Source organism: Odontomachus brunneus, unplaced genomic scaffold (assembly GCF_010583005.1).
Source record: "Odontomachus brunneus isolate Ranch 3 - 2012 unplaced genomic scaffold, Obru_v1 Obru_scaffold_156, whole genome shotgun sequence".
In the NCBI taxonomy this organism is placed as follows: Eukaryota; Metazoa; Arthropoda; class Insecta; order Hymenoptera; family Formicidae; genus Odontomachus; species Odontomachus brunneus.
Genome location: NW_022639606.1, coordinates 65,093 through 90,097, shown reverse-complemented (window position 1 = coordinate 90,097; position 25,005 = coordinate 65,093). Strand labels below are relative to the sequence as shown.

Here is a 25,005-nt window from a genome sequence, read left to right as displayed (position 1 = left end):
AAAAAGATATTTATATAAAAAAATAAAATTGCTTCAAATTGCTTGCACATATTAGGATTGCTATATTCTAAAAGGTATGTAGTCAAGCCGAGTTTTCGCTAAATTTAAAAAGAAATAATTGGTAACATATAATCCTAAAATTTGTCAACAATGCCGTAATTTTTATACTATTCAAAGGCTTTTTTGCTACGTTTTGTAATATATATTACAATATTGAGAATATACTATATGTAAAACATTTGTTATAGATAAAAAACTGACAAAATTTATTGAACAAATTTAAAAATAAAATCACTTAAATATTTCTCGTATAATTTGGTATTTATGTTATTAAACGAAAACGGTAAAAACTTCTATATTTATCAACTCTTCTAAGAACGTTATGTTTATTTTTTATGATAATAATATAAAAGGAACCATTGAGTAATACTACCGTCAAACCCACCGTTGAGTAATACTACTTGATGAAATGAAGGTGCGTCCGACTTATTGTTTAGTCGTACATGACTCAATTTCTCGCTCAAGAATGTGGCGACTCGTAGCGGGGGCTTTGGAACTAATTTGTAATATACGTAGAAATAATGGGTTTAATAATCTCTTAAATCTACTTAGCTTATATTAAATAACATGTTAGAATTTCACCTATCTCGTTTACGCTGGGGCCTACTCGTTTACTCGCCCCACGTAGCACAACATTAATACAGTTTGCACGATGATCGTTTATTCTGATAGTAAAAGAACTACTTGCGTTTAAAGTTTTTTTCATGCATCCGAATTTTTTCTTGTTAAGATTGCACTGGGCTTTCTGGTAGCCTCCCTAAAGAATTTTGTCGATTATTCTTATGACTCGAAATGATACAAGAAGAAACAAAAAAATTCAGGTTAATTTTAGTAGAGAATTTCATAAAGTTGCTTCTTCCTTCCCAGATAACATGCATATATAAAAGATGTCGAAAAGATATCTAAAAGACATCTAATGCAACAAAATGTTTCTTTCAAGTGGCTTTTGGCAGCTTAAAACGCCAGAGAGAATTATTTTTAAAACTGATTGACTCTAGAACTCTCCGGAGAATAATTAGAATTTTAATTACTTTTTTTCAGATTCTTAAAATGCAGAGCTAACTTTACACACGTTTTCTTTTTAAACATCTCACTTCATTAATTTTATATGCAGAATAATCTGAAAGGAATAATGATTCATGTTAAAAAAAATCATAAAATTATCATAAAAAAATTTAGTTGATCTTCCAATCTCATAAATTCTTCCACCTATAGAAAAATGCACATGTATTATGCAACGTTCTACTCGAGAAATCATGCATCTTTTGCATATAAATCTTTTCACAAAACTTCTTCATAATGATTCACTCTACCCAAACAACACAGGAGATCCTAGAGACGTTCTGAGAACGTCCTTACGTCTTGAAAACGGCCCCAGGCCCCAGGTCATCTCTTGAAGATTTTGTGCTGTCTGAGTGTGGACGAACGGATTAAAATTTTATCAAAAAGCATCAAAAGCACACACACACACACACACAACACACATATTTTGAACAGAATACGAATTTTTATCGTCAATATTGTGCTCACATTTATGTATGATCTATGATGTAGAAAATGAATGTATATGAAGATGATCTTATCAACGCTTATTTAATATAATATTTTAATATAATCGTCTTTGCTCTGTAAATATCTATATATACAATATCTATATATACAAAATCGATAAAGTCGCAGTAATAGATAAACGCAGTAATAAATAACGTCGTTGACATTTTTAATCTAGATATCGGTGCTCATCTTCCACTTTGGTATCCTCTTAATTAACAAATTATACGCGTCAATCGCAATATTGATCGACAGTGCTGCTCTACGTGAGATATATCTCACGCACTATTGAACACGCACACGACAGGAGACGTATCTTGACTATTCGAATTTCCGGAATCGATTATCGTAATCAGAGCTACCTCCTGAACCGGTTACCACATCAGAGAGATGCTCATAGCGACCATAATCGCTTTTCAGTGATGTCGCTTTGTCCGTCGTCGTCTCATCAGCTTGTTGCAGCGGCGATTGCATTTCGACGTGCTCGTCGCAAATTTCCCAAGGACTTCGGTCTCGAGAGCTCAACTGAACGTGTCTCTGAAAGCGTAAAGGTTACCTGTCCCTAAGCTTTTTTTCCTTTTCGTTTTAAGCAAAGACACGATCACGTAATGAAGATAATGAAGTAACGGGGTGCACATTTGGGTTTGCTGTTTGAAGCTTTTCTTCATAATCACTTCCACTTGGATCATAAACTAGATTCTCACGTGATTTCGCGTCGCGACGTCGACTGATATCGAGAGCGATTTATCAATGCGCTTCTGACGGATGTGCGCCTTTCCAGGCGGAAACCGCGACGAGCCGCGAAGAGCCCATTAATCAAGCGAGATCGAGCTCCTTGCTAGTGAAACGCGCATGTAGCTCAAGATCCGATCACGCCTGTCCGGCAAGTGTACGCGGCCGCGATTATGATAATCTCTACACCGAGAATTCGATCAGCTGCAGTTGCTGCCGGAACGGAAGAAACGGCAAGGACACCTCGGCGCAGCGCGACGAGTGCAGCGGCGGAGATGCAATCGATACCGTGCCGAGCAGAGAGCGCGAGGAGGTGCCGGCGACGTCAGCTGCGGATAAAAATGAATTTGCAAGACCGGCCGAGAGGGATAGGTTTGCTTTTGAGTCCGCGACCTCCTCGTTTCGCGGTGTTTATTTGTTTATTTACGATGTCGAGGCCACGCGCACGTGAGTTTTTCCCGGTTAGTTCTACAAGAAAACTGGCGGCGTTTGTACTCGTTGTTGGCAATATTTGTGCGCTCTATGAAAACTGCATCTCAAAATATACTCCGAGGATGTGGCAACCGGTTGCAATGTTGTTACTTTTGCGCGTGTCACTTTCAAAGACACTCCGTGTCGTTCTAAAGAAAAAGAGAAAAATTCAGAAATGTAGTCGAATGCACTCTCATCTTTGAGAGTACTAGTAACACGAGAAAGCGCAAAACTACGTTGAACTGCATCTTCAGTAAACTTATCCCTGTTCTCGTTCACAGGTGCGACGCAGCGTCGAGAACAACGAACGACGAGGCGGCTGCCACGATGGAATGGATCTCGCAATCGGGACGCAGTTCAACGTTCTACCATCACCGTGAAGCCCGTTGCTCGTCGAGGCTGTGCTCGAGCTTGGCTACTGCGAGTCTAATATGCGACGCGACCCGCGAGGAGAACGACAGGGTCGCGTGCGGCGACTCTTCGGGGGACAAGGGCAAGGACTCGATGTCGTCGAGCTGTCACGGAACGTTCATCGATTTCGACGACGGCGTTGCGGAGGATGTCGTTACCGGCGATGGAGTTCGGAGTCATACTTCAAGTGTCGAGGACGCGTGGACAAAACTGGATGCTTCGACATCTGTTCCTCAACAGAGGAACACAGATTCGGCTTGGCGATGTCAGCACGAAGAGTCTTATCCGTGCGAGGAGCCCACGTTTGACCTTTTGGGATCATCGTACGGTCGTCACTGCGACGGGTGCAGTCATCGTCGTCATCGCTGTGGCGACTGTTTTCATCGGCACTGTTGCTGTCAGCGACACGACTTGTCCATGAACGCAGAAAGGTTAATGAGACATTTTCTTACGATATTAAGATACTGATTAATATATCTGTCATATTGGTCAATCTGTTGTCTGACTGTTTAGTCGTCTGAGAAGTTGTAACTTCGAAATTTTTAAATACGGAGCTGAAATCTAAATCTGATTTCTCCTACATATGATGAGAAGCATACGTTGCCGAGGAGGAAATAAAAATTGCAGCACCAGCGCTGCAAGTTCTATTTAATTCACGCTTTTCATGTCATTTGTATTGCAGATGTGAGACGCACGGGTACATCTGCGACGGACGAGCACGGCACAAAAGCTGGCGCGACCCAATGCGGGACGAGAGTAGTCGATTGTACGCGCGGCATTGCCACTCGAAAGACTCCGACACAATATCCGTCGCTCGCGAGCGCAAGAACGAAGAGCGCGAGAACGAGGACGTGGGCGATGAGGACGAGGAAGACGACGACGAGGTGGCCGTTATCAATCACAAGGACTCCATGTGCATCCTTGCTGAGAAATATAAAGCCAGCAGGAGGTGCCGCGCTGGAAGGTGCGAGGATCAAGCAACTCGATCGGCCGACAGGACGGGCAAGGACGAGTGTAACAAATCGTTGACTTCGGAAATCATCGATCAGCCGGAGTTACTGGAGAGCGCGAATGTGGCCCCACACGAGGAATCGAGCGTGAAACACGTTTGCCGAGCACATTGCGAGAGCTGCGGGACCGCGATTGCGAATACGTGTAATCGTGGACGTCGACACGTACCGTCAGAGATTGAATACGAGCGATTGAAGACTCCTTTGAGCGACCCAGCCACCTCCTCTCAGTGCTGCTCAATGCGAGCGTCTTGTAGACGTACATTCTGACTTCGAGCTTGTTTCTTAGACGGTTTTTTTTACAATTTTCCCTTTTTGTAGTTATTTTCAGAGATAAATGTTCATGTGCGCACAACATCAGCGTATCCCCGAACGGAAGAAAGAAGGAAAAGGAGAAAAAGGATTAAAAATTAATTGGAATTTATTTTGATTCGGCTGATACTTTATATTAGAGTGAAGAAACTTCATGCACAATATGCTTTAACGCGCGATATCAAGCGCTGGAAAAATTCTCTTTTCACGGGAAAGTGTGCCCACCGGGCGCGTACTAACGCGAAATAATGTAATGGGATATTAAAGCGTTAACTGTCGAGAATAAAAATTATGCAAATCAAATTTGGACGACTCGCCCCGGAACGGTTTAGCTTGCATCGGCCGAATTAAATTAACGTTACACGTAGGCGAAATAGTTTAGCTCGTTACAGTCGCACGCGCGTGCCGGGACCGTTTCGTCCGGGGGAATTTTAAGCTCGCTGCGAAAGCGCATCACGTTAACGGAATTATCGAACGTAAGCATGTGCATTAAAGTGCTGCGGTGTCTCCGGCATTCGGTGGCCTCTAGAGGCGGCGCTTTTTGCTCCAGCTACGTTCTTTGTGCGCCGAGCACTCGTTGCCGTCCCGCTTCTTTTCCCATCCCGCAGCAGCTTCCATGTTAATTGGTTCATCCGACGCACTCAGAAAAGGATTCTACCGCCGCGCGCCACTGTCACCCCTTGGTCTTCGGCTCCCCCTTATGCCGAGCCCGCATCTGTTTTTCCGTCACGTCCCGTAGCTACTTCGATTTCTCGACCTTCTTCCTGATCTCCCACCGCGGTGTCGTTCACCAGTTTCGAGAGCGATTCGTCGAGTTTTTCCGGCCGAGTGAACTCCTCCTCGTCGTATCCTGTTTACATATCCGGACACGTATAATGCAAGGGAATCGGCATAAATTAATAGGCGCGGTAAACGTTCAAAAATGCAATTCCAGAGGGACCGAATGTTGTTTTATAGAGCGAATATCATCTCGTGAGTGTGACAGAAAAGTAATCACCGTTTTCCTCCGTTATGCAAGCACGTGCCAATCGATTCCTGAACGCTCGTTGAAGTTCTTCGCCCGCTTCCGCCAATTCTTCTCGACTACCAAATTCCGCGGGAATGTTGGCGCAAGATACGACTCCGTCAAGAACTCTCTGGTGCAGATTTTTGACAATGGCTTCCACCACCATCGGCTTGGTCGATTCCAGCCGTGACACGTTATGCTTATTTTTCCTCGTGCGATATCGCTTATAAGCTCTCTGTAGAGAGTGTGCGAACATCGACACGATGCATCACTGCCGTTTCAATTGAACGAGTAATTACTCGTTAATTATGAGTTATTTACTTGTATGACCGTAGCAGCTTCATTGGCTCTCATCAACGTCAATCCCGATTCCTCGTACATCATATCTAACCATGCCACGGATTGAATGGTTCTCGTGGACTCTATCGTGTCTACTTCGCTTTCTTTTTCCTCTTGCAGCATCGTAGTCACTGTAGATAGCCGAGAGAATAATTTGTTTTATTGTACATACACAAGAAACGTGAAAACAAGCTTTAATGGTGATCTTACTCGTTTTCATTTTTAGATTTCTCCTCGTGTAGTATCCACGATAAGTAGCCTGCACAAAACTTGTGATGATTAACAGATAATAAATGTTAAGCTTCCTGTAAACCTATTCTGTAACTTCCTAAGGACAATGTCACTAGCATGATGTGTCGTTATACAGCTTTTCTACCATGTGTTATATTTGTGCAACGATATTATCATTATCGTTACGAGGTTAGAGGATCGCATAACTGCATACTCGCCACAACCATCTTGATTAGAACCAAGAAAATGCATGCCTAAAATTCCTGCAATGTCCTATGTCGAAATAAAAAGATATACTTATAATCAATTAAGCACAACTCTAAGATACTTCGAATACTTTTCTTTTGCTCTAACAGTCAATACAAGTAAATATCGTAAGAAAAATATGATCGGATAATGAGAGAATGCAAAAAGGAAGATCGCATATTAATTTTACAGTTATTTCTTGACTGTTAAAGCAGAAGGAAAGTGCTCGAAGTATTTTAGAGGTGTGTTTAATCGATTGCAAATGTCATTTTTTGGATATATCTTTATATTTTGACGTATACGGAAAAAAAATTAAGATTTGAAGAGAAGTTAAGTTCGGATTAATTAAATTTCTAATAAAATATGAACGAATTGGAAGTTCCAGTCGAAATTACTAGAATTCTGCTATTTAAGTTAACAAAATTTCTGGTTAACTTGAATAGAATTTTAGCAACTTTAAACAGAAGTTTTCTGGTTTGTTTATATTTTATCAGAAACTTGGCTAATCCAAATGCTTTTTCCAAACGTATACTCTCTAAACATATGCTCTGCAGGGCATGCATTGCCTCTGTTCTGACATCATCAATCAAGATGGCCGCGGCAAGAGAGGCCAGGCGAGACTAGGGACTATCTTAATGTAATGTTAACAGACACTTAATCACGAGCGATATTACACCTGTATTAAAACGGCCGCGTTCGAAGCCTCCGCCTGCGAAGCCCCGGCCCTCCTGAGGATCTCGAGGGTCCTCGTTGCCGCTCGTTGCCACTGAATCACGCCCTGGGACTCGTTCAGCAACATCCTCTCGTAATGTCCGCGGAAAGCGATCTGATCGACGACAATGAGAGCGCCTTAAAGAGCCGCTAAAGATCGATTAAGGAGACCATCGGGCCTTGTGTACATAACGACGGCGTACCTGTATTATCGTGGCGGCTCGCTCTGCCTGTTCCAGCGAAACTCCAGTCGCCAGCAGGATACTTTGCAGGGACACTTTGGACTCTACCTCGCAAGCACAGGGCGCGTCTGCGGCCGAAAGAGAAAAATTTGCAGTCCATTCGCACGACGCGGACGAGTTTATCTGCCATGGAATTGTTTTTCTACATAATTCACCGTGTAATTACCGTCGCACGCCTGGGCCGCTCGCGTGTCTATCGCGTCCAAGTAAGCGCCGAATACCTTCTGCGAGGCGAACAAATAGGAGTGCCTGAGATATTATTTCGCTGTGTTTCGGATCTCTCCAGATATCTAGCACGCGATAGCAAGCTGCCTCATACCTGAATCTTGGGCGCAGCGCGGGCGATCTGCTCCAAACTCAAGCCGCCGCGATAAAGTATACCCACGATAGCTTGGCTGCCCAGTAAAATATTGTTTATGACTTTCACCGCAACTGGAAGGCAATTACACGAAATTACACGGAATAGATGATTTATGATGTGCGAAGATTCACTCGTTTATGATTATCACGCGGAACGAGCAATATCATGCGTGCGCAGTAATTTTCTGCAATCTTCGGATTTAAATAATTATTTATAAAACGAGATATAAAGTATCAGACACTAGACGAATAGATGTGTGTATTGTATACAGAGTGTCCCAGACTCTCCCCCGCAATTTTTGTAGGAATAGAACGAGTTGAGTTGAATAATTAAACAAGATTGACGAATGATCATACGCCATATAGTAGACGAGTTGTAGTGGCGATATGTGTTATTGTCTGCTTGTATATTAAATCAAATTAAACAAAAAGCCTTTTATCATTTTGCAAATAACCACGTAAATTTTTAGTTATTAATGAAAAAAAATTGTTACATGATTGTGCGCGATAATGCACAAATCTTCTTTAATCAATATCTAAAAATCTATGTGGTTATTTGCAAAGTGCTAGAGAACTTTTTTGTTCATTTTGATCTAGTGTATAAATATACAACGGCAGACGGCGCCATTATAGCTCATCCACCATCGCGCGTGATCATTTCTAACCTAACCAATCTTCTTTAATTAATATTTAATTAATATTTCAAGATTTATTGCGAATATCGCTAAACGGTATAGGACTGTTCACTCCTCAATCCGTTTTATATTCCCACAAACATTGCGGAGTCTGGGACACCCTGTATATAGATAATATCGTGATTGACTCTTAACTTCGTAATTAATATACGTTCGTAATTCTTAGAACAACATTGAGATATAACGATAGAGAGAGAAATCACTACTAACGATGCGGTGGTACCTTTTGCATTTTCCCGCGTGATCAACAGCGTTTCTACATAATCAGCGATGAAGCAATAAATATTCCTCGGTTGCGAGCGCAGAACCTTTCACAGGATCAGATAATAATTTAATCGTCCTTTGACGTGACGGCGCTAAAAGGAAAGCCAAATAACAATTTCATAGAGCAAACCTCGCGTGCAATGTCGGTACATAGCTCGCGTAATCCTTCCGGGACTTTGAATGTATGTTTAGCCCCATGTTTCTGAAGTAAAACGTTCATTTTCGTGATTATTGCTTTAGCCGAGTTACCTGAATTTATCGACTTGCTCTTATCGCTTGGTTATGCGATACGCGAAAGTTGCTAACTTTCGGTGGTAACGAGCATATGCTTGCTGTATGACGAGCTATAATAGATACGAAGGAGAATAAAATCCAAGTGTAGTCGCGCGATATCGGCTTTCCCGGAAATATTGCCATAAAACTGTGAGAAATACAAAACTGCGGCTCCATCGATCATCTATCTCCAACAAATTATATAAGCATGCTTTCTTAGTATACAATCAAAATAGAAGAAAACATGATTAACTGGAAGCCGATCATGATTGTTAATGCAACAATATTCTCCCGTGATTTAAATAGTCGTACTGACATTCGCGATCGGCTCTCAATTGATTAATTACTTAATGATTAATAATTAATGGCTTAATAACAATTACATTTTCGATTATAAAATATCGGGAATGAACTAGTAAACTAGGCAACCAAACGAATAGTAACAATTAGAATTACGTACGATGCATGGAAAGTGATTTTGTAGTTTAAGGGGGACCAACTTCGCAGTTGGATATTATATTTTCCTTAACTATATTTTCGATTATCAAACGTCGGAAATGGACTACCAAACGTTGAAAGATGACCACCAAACGAATAGTAATAGTTAGAATTATATACAATGTCTTGAAAGTCGTTATCCAACTTAGGAAGGCCAACCTCACATGTATATTTTATTTTTCGTGATATCTATAGCAGTTTTGACTACTAAACGTTGGAAATAGACTACTAAACGGTACCAAACAATCACTAAACGAATCATTGTTAAATGATAATTTACTGTGATGGGAGGAGGAGGGTGACTTCACGCAACTTATCAATCGAGAGTTCCGAGGCGAAAAGTTAGGAGCTTTAAGATGTCGGAATCTTTTTCGTGCGCAAAATTACTTGACGATCATTTTTCCATTACAAGTACTCGTAATGTTTAAGTTCTATTTCGATATTGGTCCACGTGAGTCTTTCTACGAGCGCGGTTATCATCAATCCAATGCTGTGGTCCTCTCAAGTCCTTTCTCCGGCGTCGACACCAATCGTCATCATCGTTGGTGAATTAATCTGTAGTGGTTCATCGTTATATTCCGTGTGACCTTCCACGCAAAAGTGTCGATTGAGGCTTCGGTGTGGAACCCGTGGTCAGTTTCTCGCTGGCTGGGAGAGTAGCGATCGCCATGCGCCTTCAGTTATGAACGCGCGCGCTGTAATGTCGATACTTCTGTCGTTGCTGGTTTTGCTGCCATCGCGTGAGTAGCTTACATAATGCTTCTCATTCCACGCTGCTGCGCCGTTGTTCCTGACAGAACGGTCGCGAAGTTCCGTGCGAAGAATGGTCGGTAAACTGCAAAAGTTCGCGACTTTGCGCGATGATACGATTTAATTACGGATTCAAGAGTCACGTCGTGATTTGGTGCCATGAGCAATCGATCGTGTCGTCGGTTAGGCAGTGATATGGATAGTGATGTGCCGAATAATTTTCCGTATAACTGTATAATATATGTTCCGATACGTTGAATTAACGTCTCTCACGTTGGCTCTACTGTGACCTTATTTATTTGCATTTAAAATTAAAATAGATGGAGACGCGCGAGAAATTACGAGCATAGTATCCGGTTGTCGCACGGTGATTGAATATTTATAAGCCAACGTCTACGAAATTCCTCAAAAGATTATAAAGTTTTTATCGCCAAGAAGAGTCGAATAAATCACACAGACACGATGTATTATACGCGAAACCAGCTTTGAATTTTTGTAAAATTTGTGCTATGTTCTACGCATATCTCTTTCTATCTATAAATATGATTCTATCTATAAATATAGTTAAGATAGAATATGATCAACTTTTAGGATCAAACTCTGTTCTTTTTTACTAAAAAAGGATTAACATTTTATTCAAATATTTTGCTTTTTATTTTTTGCACACAATTCATTAAAGTTCTTCATTAAATAAGTGGCTTTAAAGTTCTCTTTATTCATGTGTACTACCGTTTAAAATTTTGGAGCATTCCTTCATAATGAATTTTGAAGTAAAATTCCATGACGAAATTACATTATATCTACCGATATAATTATCGTTTATTGAACATATAATGAAAATTAAAAGATACTCAAAACTTTTGAGCGGTATGTGTGTGTGTGCGCGCGCGTGTTTGTGTGTAATACGTTTTCTAAGAATTCATCGATAATATTCACTGAAAAATTGTACATTTTCAGCGTCCATACAAGATGACACTAGTTTATGGCTCGGCGGTAGTCTGCTCTCTAATCAATACTCAGCATCTGTGAATTTGCCCTCCTTGCTTTCGGGCTCCTTGTCTGTGCCTTCCGTGACTGTGGCCTCGGTGGTGAACTTTCCTAAATGGAATAAGCGCAATGATTTTTCCGGAGCAGCGACTTATAATGAAATGGTGGGTCATGGAAATGAAAGAGAACCGCCAAGTGATAAAGGAACTCTTGAATTATCAAACAAAAATCCTATAGAATCGAATAGTAACCTTTTTTCGAACAATGGAAACAATGGGAACACAGAAAGGTTGACCGAAAATGGAATGTATCCACATACAAGTAACGAAAGATTCTCTTACCAAACTGCTCCTATAAATGAGAATACAGATCGTTACGATCCAGGTAATCGCGTGCCGGCTCAAAACGAAAAACCACAAAATCATCAAAAATGCAGGTACGCTTAATCACTTTTTGTCAACAAAGTATGTTTTCTATTCAGTAAAATGCGGCGGGGAAACCCGTCTTACTAATGCCAATGGAGGGGATTAAATATATTCGATAACAATCATGTTCAAACAGGGATGACGAGTTTCGCTGTGGAAGCAGCGAGTGTCTGCCGTATAGTGTCAAATGCAATAATAAAGTTGATTGTCGCGATGCAAGCGACGAGGCATTTTGTATTGCGTAAGTTAAATATATCTTTACAATTTATGCACATGATAATCAATTGCAATCATGATTGTGATGTATCAATTTATTCGCGATGATTGACGTTCATACAAATCTACTAATCATCCAAGCATCGTTCGGACTTTGTCCTTCACTTAATAGATTTCTTTATTCATTTATTTCCTGTTGAATACTAGATTCTTTCAAAACGGCAATTTTTTTTGCATACATTCGTGGAATTGTAGAGTCAGAAATCAAGAGAACGGCTGCGTCTTACCTGAAAAGCCGGCAGGCGGACATTATGAGTTGGGAGAATGCAGCAGTCCATGTAATAAACGTCCCGGCGACATAGCTCCGAAAAACAGCATTCTCACTTACAGCTGTAAAAACAATTATGTGCTGAGAGGAAACACCATTTCCGTTTGCGTGAACAACGAGTGGTACAAGCCGCCCGCGTGTGTCAGTGAGTCACTCTTGACAATTGCTATAACTTTCGGAAACGACCGGCTGTGTAATTTCTCCGGTTACAAGAGTTGATTAATAAGGAAGTATTATCGCACAATTACTAAAATTAATGTTTTTATATGGAAGCGTCGCGTCTCTTCTTATTCAGACGTCGGATGGTAAAATTTATCGCCCACCTCGTCCGATGTTTATCTCCGCAGAAATCTGCCCGGCGCTGAGCAGCACCAGCGTAGACATTTCCTGCAGCTATCAAGGAGAAGCGGTGTCCTGTAGCGAGCGTATACTGCCTGGTACACGAGCCAGGCTGTCCTGTAAATCATCTTATAAATTACCTTTAACGAACGATCCAGCTTACAGGGAGATCACGTGTCTCGACGATGGTTTATGGGATCGTCGCATTTTTCGCTGTCTACCAGGTGAACGTTATTTGTCATTTCCCATGCTTCCGATGTGAGGCGAGAACGGAAAAGTCTCGACAAATTGAACGTTTCTCGTGTACGCGCGTGGCGCACTGCCACTTATTAATAACTCTCACCCCCGTTACACTCGTCCGTTTTTTCTCGCGGCATAGCTGACTCTGGAATTCTCCCCTTTCTTTTGGCAAGTAATCAGACGTATATACCCGATTATGTTCCCGAGACTTTTCCGGCGTGTGATTTATGATACGATGGCTCGCGTCATCGCCATCCCTGCCGTTTGTTACGGAATTACCAACGGCGTTCTGGTCAATTAGAATGCGGCACATCCATCGCGAATGGCAACACTCTAATTGTGAATGGATTCGAGGCCAAAGTGGGAACGTTTCCTTGGCATGTCGGTATCTACAGGAAGAAACGCGACAAAGTGTACGAGCAAATATGCGCCGGTTCTCTCGTTAGTGACAGTCTCGTCATATCAGGTGAGTTATCGCACAGGCGAATTTATTTTTCCGACATGTACATTTGACTTCAAGTCCTTACTTATTTAAACTCGCTACACCAGAGTGCGTTCAAAAATACAACCTGTTGGGTTGAATTGAATAAAGTATGGTTAGTCAAGATTATGTTAATAACCTGACCTAACCTAATCCAACACTTAGCTAAACGACTTTCTGAACGCATCGAGTAAAGTCAATCATTAAAGCATTTTCAATGTTGCTTTAGCTTTGATACAACAAATTTAAGATGTAAAGTCTCGTTTAAAACAAAGTAATATTGATGTAACTAAACCGAAGTACAACATATAACTTTATCATTGAATAAAGTGCGCAATAATGATACTGCTGCTTATTTTTCCACTTTTTAATGTGATAAAATAATGTGATTAAAAATAAAAACCTTTATAAACTTCACTATTTCTGAACACAACTAAGTTACCTTACTCGAGTTAATTTCTGAACGACTATGGGTTAGTCTTGTAACCCAGAGTTGGATTTCTGAACAACTGTAGGCTAATCTTGTAGTTCAGGTTTGGATTTTTGAACACAGCCCAGCAGCGTTCTGCTTTTACTCGTCTGAACCTTCTTTTTCTTCCTTTTCTTTCCGTCTTTTCCTTTGTTTCTATATTGTATATGTCACGAATCTTATATATCTTTGTTTCGAATGTATTCTCTTCTCGTCGCTTGCACTTGCTCACTTTTTTTCCTTCCTGTGTGTGTAGCGGCTCACTGTTTCTACGATGAGGGCTCAAATAAACTTAACGACGTGTCGAATTACTCTGTGGCTGGCGGAAAGCATTATCGCGATTGGGACACCGACGAGCAGTATTGTCAGAAGTCGCCGGTGGAAGACATCAAATTGGGCGGCAGATACTTGGGGTTCAGGGGTAACTTCGCCGAGGACATAGCTCTGGTAAAGCTGAAGAAGCCCTTCGAGTTGACCGCGCTGGTGCGACCCATCTGCATGGATTGGGATAACGTGTACGAGAGGGAGCAGCTGCAAGAAGGACAATCCGGCAAGGTAACACGCTAGCGAGTATCAATCGCCGGAGAGCTGACCGATCGTTTTGCTTAATTAACGCGAGGGCGTTTGCAGCCGAATGCGAGTAGAGCGCGTTCAAGAAGCTAATAGTTGTTAAATACATCATAACGACACGGTTTTGAATTAAGTTTCAGTCACACGCACATCGACGCGCGTCGTTACATTGTCCGTATTAATTAATCGTTCGTGTCGTAGATTTACATACCCGCGTTCGTGTCGTAGATTTGCACACCCGCGTACGCGAATCACAGAGGTGAATTTATATCCAAACGAACGGGTTGCCTCATTTTTAGTGCCCGGCGTATACGACGGAGGTCTCGGCGCGTGTTCGAAGAGAGGAGGGCGGAAATCAAATGTAAAGAGAGGATAAAACGATCGTGGGTTCACTTCGTGATTTCAGGTGGCCGGCTGGGGTAAAAACATCAAAGGTGAATCCACCCAGACTCTGTACGAAATTGACATGCCGTACGTGCCGTACCATCAGTGTTTGTCCGCGGTACCTATGGATTTCCGTGGATTCATCACGTCCGATAAGTTCTGCGCCGGCCGCTTGAACGGTGAGTGCCTGTGTGCGCAAATAATTGCGCGAGATCCGCTTGTGTTTGTTATGTCACGTTTAAACTTTCGTGAGATGATTGTATGTGCACTGAAGATTAGTTGAATAACGAGGTAATGAGGTAATAAGCAGACAGATATTATCTCTGATGGCATGTGTGATTGCAAGGCGTTGTGGTAAATTGAAAAAAAAGACATGTGTAAATCCGGGGAACACATAGTCTGAAATGCAATTTTTGGAGTTAGGTGGAACGCGCCCTCCCACGCGCCATACCTCTATAGTCGTCATCAGGCAATTAGGCGTCAATGAAAGGAAAGCTCGAATCATATTCATGTTTTTTTTCTGTGTTTATAAAGCGCGAAATAAAAGGACGCATTGTTTGGTTCCGTGCTGCGAGTATGGCAACTTAGGCGTTTGCTTAGGCACGCGTTTTGTAAACACAGAAGAAAAAATATTAATATGGTTCGAGCTTTCTTTTCATTGACGCTCAACCAAATGATCACGATTAAAGGAGAATAGCGTGTGGAAGAGAAAGCATTCCCCCGACCCGGCCAAGTGTGGTCTATTCCTCTTATGTATGTGTACATATTCTTAGTGTTTTGTTTATATAAACACTAAGCACGGAAATAAACTTCAGTTTAGGTAACTGAATGGAAACCACCCAGATAACATGCATGTCTAAAAGATGGAAAGATATCTAAAAGACGAGTCTGCAATAAAATGTTGCATAAGACGTCTTTTAGATATATTTTCCACATTTTTTAGACATGCATGTTATCCGGACAGACGAAAAATTGGCTGACGAGAAATAATATCTTTGTCATGATGCATTAAATGATGCAGATACATTAAAACTTGTCTCAGATTGAAATAATCGAAATCAATTAGTCGAGCAGAAGTTTTCTATAGGAATCTTTTTGTTCTCACAACCGAATTTTTCATCTACTCCCAAAGTGATTAAAAATGCAGTTGCACTAACGGTTTATTTTATTCGTGCGAAAATAATCACATAATCATCATAATCAGGTTCCAGTGTTTGCGAGGGAGATAGCGGTGGCGGTCTTTGTTTCGAAAAGAATGGCGTTTGGTATCTTCGTGGTATCGTCAGCGTGAGCCCGGCGAAGGGAAGCAGTTGCGATTACAACTCGTACGTTGGATTCACCCACATCGGTCACTTTCGTGATTGGATTCGCGAGGCTTACGTCAGCGCGTGAACATTTCGAAGGACGTGGCTTGTCCGATACACGAAATGTGTTGCCGGCATCATCGAGCTCGCAATAACGCGAGACGTATGGACGTGACGTATGAACGTGGTAATAACAGCGACAGAACTCTAAAAATGGATTGTACATGTGTCTTTCGTAAAGTACTTCAACGATATACGATCGATAGAGACATGCAAACGGAAATGAAGATGTCTGTGATTGTATTTACTTTTATCTCACAGATTAAATAAATAGTTAAGCTGAATTATCTTATACTAACTTAAATTACTTGACGTTGCCCGTTATCATAAAATATTTCATCAAGGGGAAATCAAGGATGAAATCAGGGGAAAGAGGTGGAATATTCAAACTTCATGGTAGCCTATCTTTTTCGCAAAGTTCTAGAGAGTAATTATGTAAAATTAGGCTCAGATTAGTTAAAGGGTTTAGAAGTTAATAGGAAACTTACAGACATTCTATTATATATATATATAAATTTTAGATGTATATAGATTTTAGACTTTTACAATGTAAAATGTTTGAGTTGGCTCTCGCGTTGTTGCCGCATTCTTCGTGAATTGTTTTCCGATGAAGTATTCGGAATATTTTAGAGGTGTACTTAATTGATTGCAAGTGCCATTTTGTGGATATATCTTTTTATCTCGACGTTTTATTTCGCAAAAATTTTTAGCATGCGTTTCCTCGCTCCTGACGTCATTAAAAAGAGATACCAGTATTCAAGACGATGCGAATACTCAACAGCTTTAAAAGAAAAAGATAATTCATTGGAAAACAAATGAACGATGCGAGTACCCAAGAGCCTTAATCATAATTTGCCGTTGCTCAACGATTGATTCTTCCAGACCTCCGGACAAACAAGTTTGTGCACGAGCCAACTTTGCAACCGATATAATTTTCTTTTCCGTACGAATAATAAATCTACCGTCGATAAGTCACCATAATCGCGGCCTTTAATGCGCTTTAATATTTCACTCGCGTTATATATTTTCAATGTCAGGCGCGATCAAGCGCAGATCGGGCGGTATCGAAACGCAATCGAATGACGAGCGTTGTGACGGATGTCCGCCAGGACGGTTTTATCTGACAGAGATCTAAATTAGTAACGCGTCGTTATTTACAGCAGCGCTGCGCGTCATTCGTAACGCAAAGCCTCGTCGTCGAGGACTTTTTTGTTGTCCCGCTGTATATTGCGTCTCCCGCAGGAATTTCCCAGCGGTATCGAGATTATCTTCGATGGCATCGATACCCGCATGGACTTTGTTTTACGAGCTTACTGTTTCCTCGATAAATTGAGTTCCGGAGTTTGATGACGCATCGGTCGCGGCCATTCGGGCTATTCGAGCTTCATATTTTCCGCGATTCCAACGTGATCACGTTCCTACGGTGATTATGCGCAGTGATCGAGCGTGCACGGGGAATGATTAATGCCGGCATAGCAGAGCCGATCCTCGTTGAGATAATGATTTCATGCGAACGAGCAGTTTAATATTTCAGAATAATCCTGTGCACACACGTTGCAGACAACACCTGCGCGCGGGTTATCTTAATAAGAAGGCGCATCTATATCTTACCGATTATTATACACGTCGCGCTATGGCGATGCGCTTCTAACTCATTAGCGATTAATTATTTAATTAGAGCCGCGCAGTAGCGCAGAGAGTGCATTGTGCGGATCAGGTACACACACGAATACACATGTTTGTATCTGGGAATCCGCGTTTGCTCCCTGCAAGATTCATACATTAACAGGATGTGTTCGTTTGCTCATTGGTAAGCTGTGGTATGATCATTACACTAAGGATAGGTGGGTAATAGAACGCGCACACGCGAACTAGCCCGATAAGGTTCGATCGATACGGTAAGGAAGGTAAGGAAAGCTAGTTTGAGACAAAGTGCTACGTGAACTACCGAATTGCGTAAAGGGATTCCAGTGAATCCCTTTGTGTACAAGTGAATGTTTTGCGACTTAAAAAACATTACTAATACCCCTTTTTTTGTCGATCTTGCTTTAGGAAGTGACATCATAATACAGATTTTGATGAGTCTCCGTCTCTCTATTTGTGTGATGACGTATACTTATCAAGGTTTTCTTATCTATTCAAGTAAAATCGAGTGAAAATAGAATTATATACACGAGGAGAATTTTATAGTAAAAATTGCTACACAGCAATTAACCGAGGAATAGATCGACATTCTGCCATAATTGACTATCTTTTACTTCATATATGCTACAGAAAAGTACATAGTGTATTCAAATAAATGTTATTTGTTTCAAATCAGATCGGAGAAGAATAGATTCTTCTGTTTAATATATAATGAGTTTTCTTTAAATTTGTGACGAATATTTTAAGATTCTTATCAAAAATATATTCTTAGCGTGATATTTTGGGAGTGATTATTATTTAGAAGAAAGAAAGTAAATTGAATAATCGTTTTTCTTAGCAGTAAAATGATATTTCTCTATGTGCACTTGTATTTTAGGAACTCAAAAGGGTTATTAAACGATTTTCTATGTTCTTAGCGAAATTTGTGTTCCTTGACAAGATATACCTTACTGACAGTTTGTTCCTGCACTACTAGATGAAACATAGTAAAATTGAAAAGAATTTATATGAAAGAAACTATTATTAATATTCTCCGCGTGTACGGCATCCACGGCATCCTCGACTCCCGTGAATTCCTCAATCCTGTCACGAGTTTCATGGAGTCCGATTTGCCGGATATCATACAGACATAGCTGTTGCGCAGAATGCTATCGAACGAGATAATTGAAGTATGGCGAACTTATTAGCTGAGGCGTTTCCGCCACCTTTACCTTCGCCGCCTATGCCGTCGTCGCCGCCATCGTCGAGGCGCTTTTATGCATTAACACCGTACGAGTGTTTCACACACAACGGTGGCCCTTATCCCGCCCGTCTCCGTCGCCCCGGATCGCACGCGAGTGTATTTTTCTTTGGGCTTTTAATTAGTCCGGTCATTAATTAAACACAACTCTCCTTCGGTTACCCGCCCGTCGACACCCGTGCCTTGCACACCACCACGCTCTTCACCAGCCTGCGTCTCCAGCCCTCCGCCTCTCGCGGCTAGCCGCTCTCGCCGGCGCAACGCGCTCTCTCGCCTCTCTCTTCCGGGAGTTACCTCGCTACACTTCAGGAATTTTAATTTCGCCCTAACGTGTAAACACGCCGACGCCAATTTATTTCACCACGGGGAGCGTTTTAAAAGGGGTTCGGGCCCGGCCGCTCTCTCCTTTCCCTCTCTGCCCTTTAGCGCTGCCTGTTTGCCCTTAACTCCAATTCTCTTTCTCTCTCTTTCTCTCTCACTCACTCACTCACTCACTCTTTCTCTCTTCTTCCTCCTGTTATCTCTGATGGCTGTATGCGCTTCACGATTTACACTGCTGCGGAATAGCCGCGGGCTTCGATGCGAAGGAAATCGAGAGTCGTAGGGCATCGATTGATGTGCTGATGAGTGACGGTTGGCAGAATATTGGCAGGATCATGGCTTGCGTTAAATGAAAATATTATTGCACATAGAACGTAACATGAGGATAAAATTTGGATATATATTGCATTAATTAAAAGCCACTTCTGTCTTCATTAATCTTCCATGTACACTGTGAGAGGAAAAACACGTGAGAAATAATAAATATGTATTCGGTGGGTACTAGCAACATATTTATTTATTTATATTAATACAAAATATTTTTCAAATATTTTATAAGTCTTTTCCAGAGCAATTGTTTATTCCGTTTAAATATAAGAATTTAGATTTAAGTAAATTTGTTATTAAATTAAAAATTTCAATGACTGGATACTAATAACACTTGTGTCTAACTCTGGACATTCTTATTGTGTTGGTTTTTAGACGTAAATATTTAAACTTTCCACATAGAGAGAGAATATACGCATAGAGGAAACCGGGGCTATATGGCCCCAAGGATATGTTGCTTATGTGTTTTTTTAGTATTTATTTTGAAAGGAATAGTGGGTACAAAAACGCGAAATGGTCTTTTTAGAACATAAATATTTTTCTCTGAATTTTATTAAAATCGAAATAATATTACAGTTAAGAAATAGAAAAAAACTGATTTGGTAATAGCAAAATAAATTTTCAAGCCTCTGAATTTTTGTATTAATATTCTTCATTGTGAGTGAATAAAATTAAGCGATATGTTGCTAGGTAGAATGTAATTTCTTGCAAGAGTGTATGCTATACTGTTTGGTAATAAATACAATTTTTATTCATAAAATGATTGCAATAAAACATATAGGCAAACGAGATAATATTGACCACTAATTAAGGCCCGACAGGAGGGCTGTGGAGATCTCTCGAAGAGATTTTGGAACTACTAATCAGACGCTATTTTGAAATTCTCCAGAACTCTTTTACGAATGTTGGTTAGCAATCGAATATTTGTTTGGATCTCACAGATCCAACATGGTACGCGTAGTGGGTTAGAAAAAGACGAAAGATTACTCTATATGATCATGGAAATAATCGATCTGCAATTGTTCGCCGATGGTCGACCATTCACCAGACTTATTCTACTGAACTTTCGTTTCCCGCTTATAGAGAAGATAAAGCGAAATCGCTTCACGTCGGATGATTAGTACCGAGCTTAACAGCATAGAATAATGCGCGGGATTACGGTAATTAAAGAGCGTAATTAATTTTATTGACTAAACGGGCCGTATATATAAATAAAACAAGAGGGCAGGATCTCGTGCGGCAGTTGAAGCAAATTTTGTTTTATTTTATGAACATATTTCCGTATTATTCGCTATACGCCTGTCGTCCCTTCTCGTCCTTTCGACGCCGCGTTGCCGAGCGAAATTCCTCGCGAAGCGGTACGATATATTTCAGTCCCCGATAATCGTTATGAATCACATCGCGTCGTCGCTTAATCGCGACGTGATAGGATAACCTGTTTAGTGCCCTTATTTAGCGTCATTATATGAGGCTAAAATGGCGGACCTCCGGTATTCAGGTCAAAAGGCTGCTACGCTCCTTTCAGCTTAGCGGTGCCTGCAGTAGATGGAACAAATACACTTTGCGATAATTTAACCCGAGTTCTCAACGTGGAATCTTCTCTCACGACCCCTTACCCTTTGAAATCCTTTAATGGGAATTCTTTGCGACGACTGCGAGATGACTTAACTCAGCGATAATATTATTGTACACTTGGCGAAGCTTGGGAAGGACTCTTGATACGCGACAGAAACGGGAGCTCAGCTGTTTCAAGAAACGGCAAACGGTCAATGCGGCTTTTCCAGCAGTGAACGAGCAAGCATCTGGAAATTAATCAACTGAAGATATCCTAGTTTGGACTTCAAATTAGTTTTGTCTTTTATAACGTAGACAATATATTTATTTCAAATAGCTATTAGAGCAGTTAGAAAATTTATTCTTTTCGATCTTTTTCGATGTTTTATGGCCTTTTTCCGCTCCTCTTGGTCTTCTGGGGTCCGGTTTTTCCGGTTTTTGTATTTTATTTTCACTTAATGCAGGAAATAGAATTTTTTTATCGTATCTCTAATTTACAACGATTTCTAGCAGGGATTAAACGAGCAATATATCCTTGAGACGCTGGTTGTTGCGCGGCGAGATTGATCGTGACAAACGACATGCGAAAGACGAAGGAGCAGGAGACATTACGACACAGGCGAAACTGGCTCACGCAAAAATAAGGATGAAAGATAAGGTAATGGAAAATGGGAAAGAGCACCCCGACTCCCCGTCGTCCTCTCGCCCCCGCCGGAGACAGGTGGAAATGTAGAATGGCAATACTTCAAATTCATTTGCGCGACAATCTCCGGTTCCTTTCGCCTGGTGGTTCCTGCGCAGCTCTCTCGACCCAATAAAATCAGAAGTTCACCTCACTGGAAACAACGACGCTAACCACGCTCGAGGGAACGACGGAAGACAAGAGCAGGGAGATAACTATAGGCATTACCGAAAGGAGAAGGACGGCGAAGGGGAAAGAGACGGGGATGTGGGCGTTTATCGCGGTGTTAGAGCAGCGAAATGAACTGAAACGAATACAGCGAATATTTGGATCTAGGGTGTCGACCGCGCGAACAAAATATCTCGGGAGGAGGGGGAAAAGGGGGGTCGATCGCGGTAATTGAGTTCGCTGTCGTTTCTTCGGGAGAAAGAAGACAGGGAACGGACGGAAGGGAAACTTGAAATCGCCGGCTTCGACAATTTGCCGTCGAAATTCATCGGCTAGCGGCGGACGGGAAATGAGCCCTGCTCGTTCTTTCTCTCTCTCTCTCTCTTTCTCTCTCGCGCGCGCGTTCTCTCTTTTGGTTTACACCCCGTCGTTCGCCGTTTTGTCTCCCTTTCCGCTCCTGTCGACGGGACGACGCTCACGACGCCCGGATAAGCTCGGCAGTGGGCGAACGCCTCCTCGATAACTTATCGCCTAATTATGAAGCCCACGAGTCCGCACGTAAACCCCGGTGACTATAAAGCGCACGTTGCAGTCGTTTCTCACAGTTGAAAAATTTCTACGGGGGTATGAGCGTTAAAGTGGTGCAGGCGAGTGTGCACGTGGTGGCTCTTGATACTCTAAGCAAATTTGACGACGAAGCTCGTTTATCTGCGGGAAAAGCCCAGTGTCCGGACTGTCCCTAACAGATTGACTCGTGAGGAGGAAGACGAGGAAGAGGAGGTGGTTAGGGTGCGGCATGCTGCACAATATCGAGGATTAAGTGGCTATAGTCATGCGAGAATGACACAATCTACAAAATTAAGACGCGAGTTTTTGTTACCAATATATAGACTATATGTCTTTTTATATCAAACAAAAACTATCCAAGTTTTATGGGTGCCTAAAATTAATTAAAAATTGTTTTCCTCGAAACAGCCTCGGTTTTTCACTCTTTGTTTCACATTTTCTCGAATGCTATCCGAGATACTGATTTGTCCTAGACTTTACTGGAATATTTACCTTACTCACTAAACACTGAGGGAAATTATTCGATAAAAAATTAACAAACGAATATTTCTGATCAAATTCCGATCAATTTTTAAATTCGATCAGGATATTCGATTAAATTTAATCCGATGTTTCCAATCATAATACCATTCCATCAGATAAACCGATCAAAAACTTATGACCCGATATTTCTCATCGGGTATTTTCTGATTGGATACAAAAATTCATCGATATTTTGATCGAAAATATCTATTTGTTAATTTTTATTGGATAATTTTTTTCTGAAGTAAGTAAAAAATACTAAACAGAAATTATAGAAAGCTCCTTTTTAGAATAACTAACAGTAAGATTTGAAGAGGCAAATAAGGAACAAGCACGGATGTCTTAGTGCTATTAAATACTAATATTACTTTTATATAAATTTTAAATATATATATTTTAAATATAATATATAATATATATATATATATAATATATAATATATAATATATAGTATATATAATATATAAAATATAATATATATAAATATAATATATAATTAAAAAAAAAAAAATATATATATATATAATTGGGATCGGTCTAAGTATGAAAGGTAGATTCGTCGCATACGTTAATCGAAGAAAAATTTCGATACGTGCGTTTGATATGCTGGACATAATTATCCTTCCACTATCATATTAATATTATATAAAAATAATATTAGTATTTAATAGCACTAAGACATCCGTGCTTGCTCCTTATTTGCCTCTTCAAATCTTACTATTAAAAAATACTACTTCTATTTCTACATTCAATTTACATATAATTCACTCTTATTTTAAAACTAATTTATAATCTTAATAAAAATGTAATAAAAATTCTTAAAAAATTTGTTGCAAAAAGTCGCATAAAAAGACTTCGAAAAATTGCATGAGAAACTCGTATATTATTATCAAAAGCGCAAATGAGAAATCGATTAAAATTGACAAGTAATTGATTCGTCTTATCACTTCATCCTGGAATTGATATTCTATGACCTGCGATCTATGATTACGCATAAGACATTTTTAAGTGATCTTGATCTCCTTCCCTCCACGCATTTATGAAGCGTTCCGGATTGAGGGGTTGGGAAATGTGGCCACCTTATTATTCGATTTACTTTTCCGCCATGGTAACGGATAACAGAAGGCGTCGCCGTCGCAGGCACGGATGGAGTAACAATGCGAACAACTGGCTGCAACGACACAGCCATTTACACGCACGACGCAAAACGAGAGCAGTGACAAAGTGGATCGATCAAAGCGCATTAGACGCGGCGATTAATCGCCGCCGTTATTCCGCTCTTTCGCCACTTCGCGTCGCGCGTCGCGTCGCTCGATCCGGTACAGCCGCGCCCCGGCCTGCCCCGGGGCCGCGTTAGCCTTTCATATTTTCATTAACCGTCATTATTCCGCCTACGCTTTGCGGCGGTCACCACCGGGCGTAGTCGTGCGCTCGCTCTCTCGCGCGCGCGCGCGCGCGACGTTTTTCCGAGCGCAAAGCTGAAGCGGACGATGCACACGGACGTTCGCTACAAAGGCGGATCAAATTACAACCGGCGCGGAGATTAAAGCGGTAGGGGGAAAAAAGGGCAGCGTTTGCGTTACCACGCATAAAGGTATTGCCATTCGCGAATCCGCCTCTCATCGGTTCGCTGTACGGCTTCGTCCAGGCTTCATTCTTCCTCTTTTTCTCGTCCCTCCCCCTTGTTCCCCGTTGCGCCCTTCTTCTCTTTGCCCACTTACACCGGTTACCGTTTCCCCCCGTCTTTCGGTTCTCGTTCTTCTTTTCCGTTTACCATTCCGCCCGACGATTCTCTTGGCCGCCGCCGCTCTCCCCTCTCTCTTTCTTTGTCTCTCTCTCTCTTTCTCTCTCTCTCTTGTTCTCTTGAGCTCTTCGGCACGAATTAACGTCCCGCCCATGAATCCGCTAATAAATCTCGCGAACCGCTATTACCGCCGGTCCGCTCCGAAGGAAGCTAAATCTTCGGATAAGAGCAAATGGCCGCGACCGGTCATCGGTTGACGAATTTATACGGC

The 25,005-nt window shown here is 41.3% G+C and overlaps 3 protein-coding genes across 6 annotated transcripts; 2 read left to right on the top strand and 1 right to left on the bottom strand.

The window, feature by feature from the left end:
- The first annotated feature begins 1,933 nt into the window (after window positions 1-1,933).
- On the top strand, window positions 1,934-4,659 carry LOC116850819. Its single transcript, XM_032829519.1, has 4 exons — window positions 1,934-2,162; window positions 2,393-2,715; window positions 3,096-3,656; window positions 3,908-4,659. Exons 1-4 carry the CDS (start codon window positions 2,034-2,036, stop codon window positions 4,503-4,505), a joined length of 1,611 nt encoding a protein of 536 aa, XP_032685410.1. The 5' UTR covers window positions 1,934-2,033; the 3' UTR covers window positions 4,506-4,659.
- A 17-nt stretch (window positions 4,660-4,676) lies between these two features.
- Window positions 4,677-7,646, bottom strand: LOC116850800. 3 transcript variants are annotated; one of them, XM_032829472.1, is made up of 7 exons: window positions 7,489-7,646; window positions 7,284-7,390; window positions 7,046-7,195; window positions 6,103-6,151; window positions 5,875-6,023; window positions 5,545-5,788; window positions 4,677-5,397 (listed from the first exon to the last, which is right to left on the bottom strand). In XM_032829472.1, the coding sequence occupies exons 3-7, from the start codon at window positions 7,166-7,168 to the stop codon at window positions 5,246-5,248; spliced, it is 717 nt and encodes a 238-aa protein (XP_032685363.1). In that variant the 5' UTR covers window positions 7,169-7,195; window positions 7,284-7,390; window positions 7,489-7,646; the 3' UTR covers window positions 4,677-5,245. The 3 variants fall into 3 exon arrangements, with proteins under 3 accessions (XP_032685363.1, XP_032685365.1, XP_032685364.1); XM_032829474.1 differs by having other exon boundaries at window positions 7,046-7,390; XM_032829473.1 differs by having other exon boundaries at window positions 7,284-7,506.
- A 2,359-nt stretch (window positions 7,647-10,005) lies between these two features.
- LOC116850806 (modular serine protease-like) lies at window positions 10,006-16,259 on the top strand. Of its 2 annotated transcripts, none has more exons than XM_032829485.1 (9): window positions 10,006-10,152; window positions 11,120-11,585; window positions 11,711-11,815; window positions 12,046-12,263; window positions 12,466-12,681; window positions 12,999-13,163; window positions 13,904-14,202; window positions 14,624-14,780; window positions 15,806-16,259. In XM_032829485.1, the coding sequence occupies exons 1-9, from the start codon at window positions 10,095-10,097 to the stop codon at window positions 15,991-15,993; spliced, it is 1,872 nt and encodes a 623-aa protein (XP_032685376.1). In that variant the 5' UTR covers window positions 10,006-10,094; the 3' UTR covers window positions 15,994-16,259. The 2 variants fall into 2 exon arrangements, with proteins under 2 accessions (XP_032685376.1, XP_032685375.1); XM_032829484.1 differs by having other exon boundaries at window positions 10,129-10,238.
- The last annotated feature ends 8,746 nt before the right edge of the window (window positions 16,260-25,005 follow it).